General features: G+C 63.0%; 1 protein-coding gene across 1 annotated transcript; it reads left to right on the forward strand.

Moving 5' to 3' along the window:
- Nucleotides 1-209: 209 nt before the first annotated feature.
- On the forward strand, nt 210-2958 carry MNEG_15770 (glutathione reductase (NADPH); the record flags this gene model as incomplete). Its single annotated transcript, XM_014035759.1, has 7 exons — nt 210-229; nt 756-891; nt 1389-1502; nt 1909-1971; nt 2218-2276; nt 2573-2632; nt 2949-2958. The coding sequence occupies 7 exons, from the start codon at nt 210-212 to the stop codon at nt 2956-2958; spliced, it is 462 nt and encodes a 153-aa protein (XP_013891213.1).
- Between the last annotated feature and the right edge of the window lie 25 nt (nt 2959-2983).

The following is a 2983-nucleotide window of genomic DNA, read 5'->3' on the forward strand; positions in this document are numbered from 1 at the left end:
TTTGGGTGGAGATGACCCTCCGGCCTCCGCGCCGCTCTTGATCGTCCCCCTGCAGTTGGCACGTCGGACCCAGCTGCGACCCCTCCAATCAACGGGGCACGCTCGCACCCCCAGCCTGCCGCCACCCCAGGATTTCGCCCCTCGCCGCACCCGCTTCAACACCATCGCCCTCCTCGCCGCCCTCATCTCTGGCCCCCTATCCAGCTTTGATGAGGAGTGTCGTGCCCAGGTGAACGACAACCTGGCCAAGAGGGGCATCACGCTGCACCCTGGGGAGCTGCCCACAAAGTGAGGCCGGGGGTGCATCAGCTGGGTGGCTGGGGGGTGTCTGGGCAGCTGGCTGGGCGGGGGGCTCGGTAGTGTGTTGGTGGCTGGCTGGTTGGTGTTCTGGTGGTTGGCTGGATGGGTATATGGGTGGTGTGTTGGTGGCTGGCTGGGTGGTGTCACGGTGGGTGTGCGGGGTGGGTGTGCGGCTTGGGTGCGCAACAGGCTCCTCCAGGAATACAAGCTGCCCACTGCTACACACAAGGAAATCTGCATGGCAATCGGCGTACAGCACCCCGTAATTGCTCAAGCTCACTCAAAACCCGAGCTCTGCATAAACAACCGTCCTCACTTGCACCGAGGCATCTGTCGCCAGCCCCAACCCGTGAGGCACCGAAGCTGATCGCCGACGCCGGCACGCCCTAACCACTTTCACCCCTGGCTTGGCTTTCACCCCCGGCTTGGTTTTCACCCCGCACTGCGCCCCCCAGGATCGAGAAGCTGGCCGAAGACCACTACGCGGTGACGTGCAAGAAGTCTGGGGGCTCTGAGGAGCGCGTGCTGGAGGTGGGGCTGGTGATGATGGCCACGGGGCGCAAGCCCAAGACGGCGGGCGTAGGCCTCGAGGTGAGTGAGGGTTGGCACGCGTCTGTGGGTGCGGGCGTGTGTGGTTACTGCGCGTTTGTGTTTTAGAGAGGGATTGTGCGTGTGTGTCACTTCAAAGTGTATGTGTGTGTTTGTGTGTATGTGTGCGTGTGTGCGGGCACATGCACGGCCATGGGCGCGGTTGCACCTGGAAGTTGACCGTCTTCGTTTTGTAGACGAGTGCGCTCAGGTCGGAGTGTGGGGGTTCGGGGTTAGATAAGATGGAGGTTGCATCCAGGGTGGCATCTGCCAGCAAGGCAGGGTGGACTCCTGCCAAGCTGCTGCCGACATGTGGATGCACTCTGCATCAGAAGATGCCCGCCTTACAGGGCAGGAGCCATGTGCGTTGCCCGCACGTCGCTCGGCGCGGCTGTAACCATGGACCGCTACGTTTATGCACGGGGCATTAGGAGGCTGGATGCTTGAGGCATCACAATTTGTAGCTGCTGAACCCAACACTCATGCCATGTCCCATGCAGGACGTGGGTGTGGAGCTGGCGGGTGACGGGTCCATCAAGGTGGACGAGTTCAGCCGCACCAACGTGCCCAGCGTGTGGGCCATCGGTGATGTCACCAACCGCATCAACCTCACGGTAGGTCACGACATGGGGTTGGGGACAGGGCAAGGGGGCCGGCCTAGTAAGGTCGGCAGCCGCGACGGCAGGTCCCCCCCCCCCCGGCCACCCGCGTCCCACCGGCCCTGTGCACGGTGCACGGTGCACGGCTGCAGCAATGAGCACTTCTTGCGTGCTCACATTTTTGGGCCTGCTCCTGTGCCACATATATTGTACCTGAGCACGCTTGTAGGCCTCCTTTACCCTTGATTACACCCCTCTATCCGCCTTCCCCAGCCTTCTTTCATCCCCACCCCCTATACACATCCCGCACACAAAATCACTCATGCAATAGTACACACATACATGTACAATCCAAACATATTTACACAAGATCCACAAACATGTTTTCACACGTACACACACACAACCAATCCGCACGCAGCCCGTGGCCCTAATGGAGGGCATGGCCCTGGCCAAGACCATTTTTGGAGGGGAACCCACCAAGGTATGCCCCCGGCTTGACAAAACCCTGTTTCACACATCTGAGAACGGAGCGAGCTCCGGACAGCCAACGTGCACCAGGCAGCAACACGTGGGCGAGCTCGACCGGCCCAACTGCACAAGTCCAGCCGACCCGGGCGGGTTGCGCGCCAGTACAGGCCCTGCCCTGTCAGCAACTCTCACACTCAATCTATTTTCCAACCTGACCCACCCCAACCATTCAAACTGCCCCAACCGCTGCCGACCGCAGCCCGACTATCAGTTCGTGGCCAGCGCGGTCTTCTGCCAGCCGCCCCTCGCATCCGTCGGGTGCGCGCAGCTCGCACCTTGCAGCTTTCCTGCGGGCCTGCCCCTGACAGTGTGGGGTCCGTCAAGAGGCCTGCCTGCCTGGCTGCACCCCCGCATGCCGCACTCCCGCCGCTCTCCAAGCCGCCCATCCGCCTGCCACCACCTCTCTAGCGCCATCTGGCCATGCATTGCGCGCTGCGGTCCGCTGCCCTGCACTCCTGGCCACCTTGGATCCCGCTGCCACCCCCCTACCCATTCACATCCCCTGACATCACCCCCGCCCCCCTCCCCGTGGCCGCCCGCGACGCGCGCCCCAGGTACTCCGAGGAGGAAGCTGTGGCGAAGCTGGCCGGCCCCGTGGACGTCTACTCCAGCAAGTGGGTGGCTCGGGCTCTGCGGACGAGGGCGAGGCTGGACGCAACGCACCCACGGTGCCCGCCCTCAGTCTTTGGGGTTTGCTGCATGATGTCACGTCAGATTGTGGGGGCTGTTGAGCGTGGAGCCGCAGAGAAGAAGCCGTAGTTCCTTGATGTCTCACGTGCAGCGCCACGGCCAGCTTTCTGGTGCCAAATCACATTGACTCTTGGGTGGGTCACGGGGGCATCAAGGCTCCCGCTTGACCCACCCCCATACCTCCCCCACCCCCTCACGGAAACCACCACGCCCGGCCCTCACACGCGCCCCTCCTCAAAGCAACCACTAGCCCGTCCCCCTGCCCTGGCCCCCAT

This window comes from Monoraphidium neglectum (genome assembly GCF_000611645.1).
Source record: "Monoraphidium neglectum strain SAG 48.87 unplaced genomic scaffold scaffold05653, whole genome shotgun sequence".
Classification (NCBI taxonomy): domain Eukaryota; kingdom Viridiplantae; phylum Chlorophyta; class Chlorophyceae; order Sphaeropleales; family Selenastraceae; genus Monoraphidium; species Monoraphidium neglectum.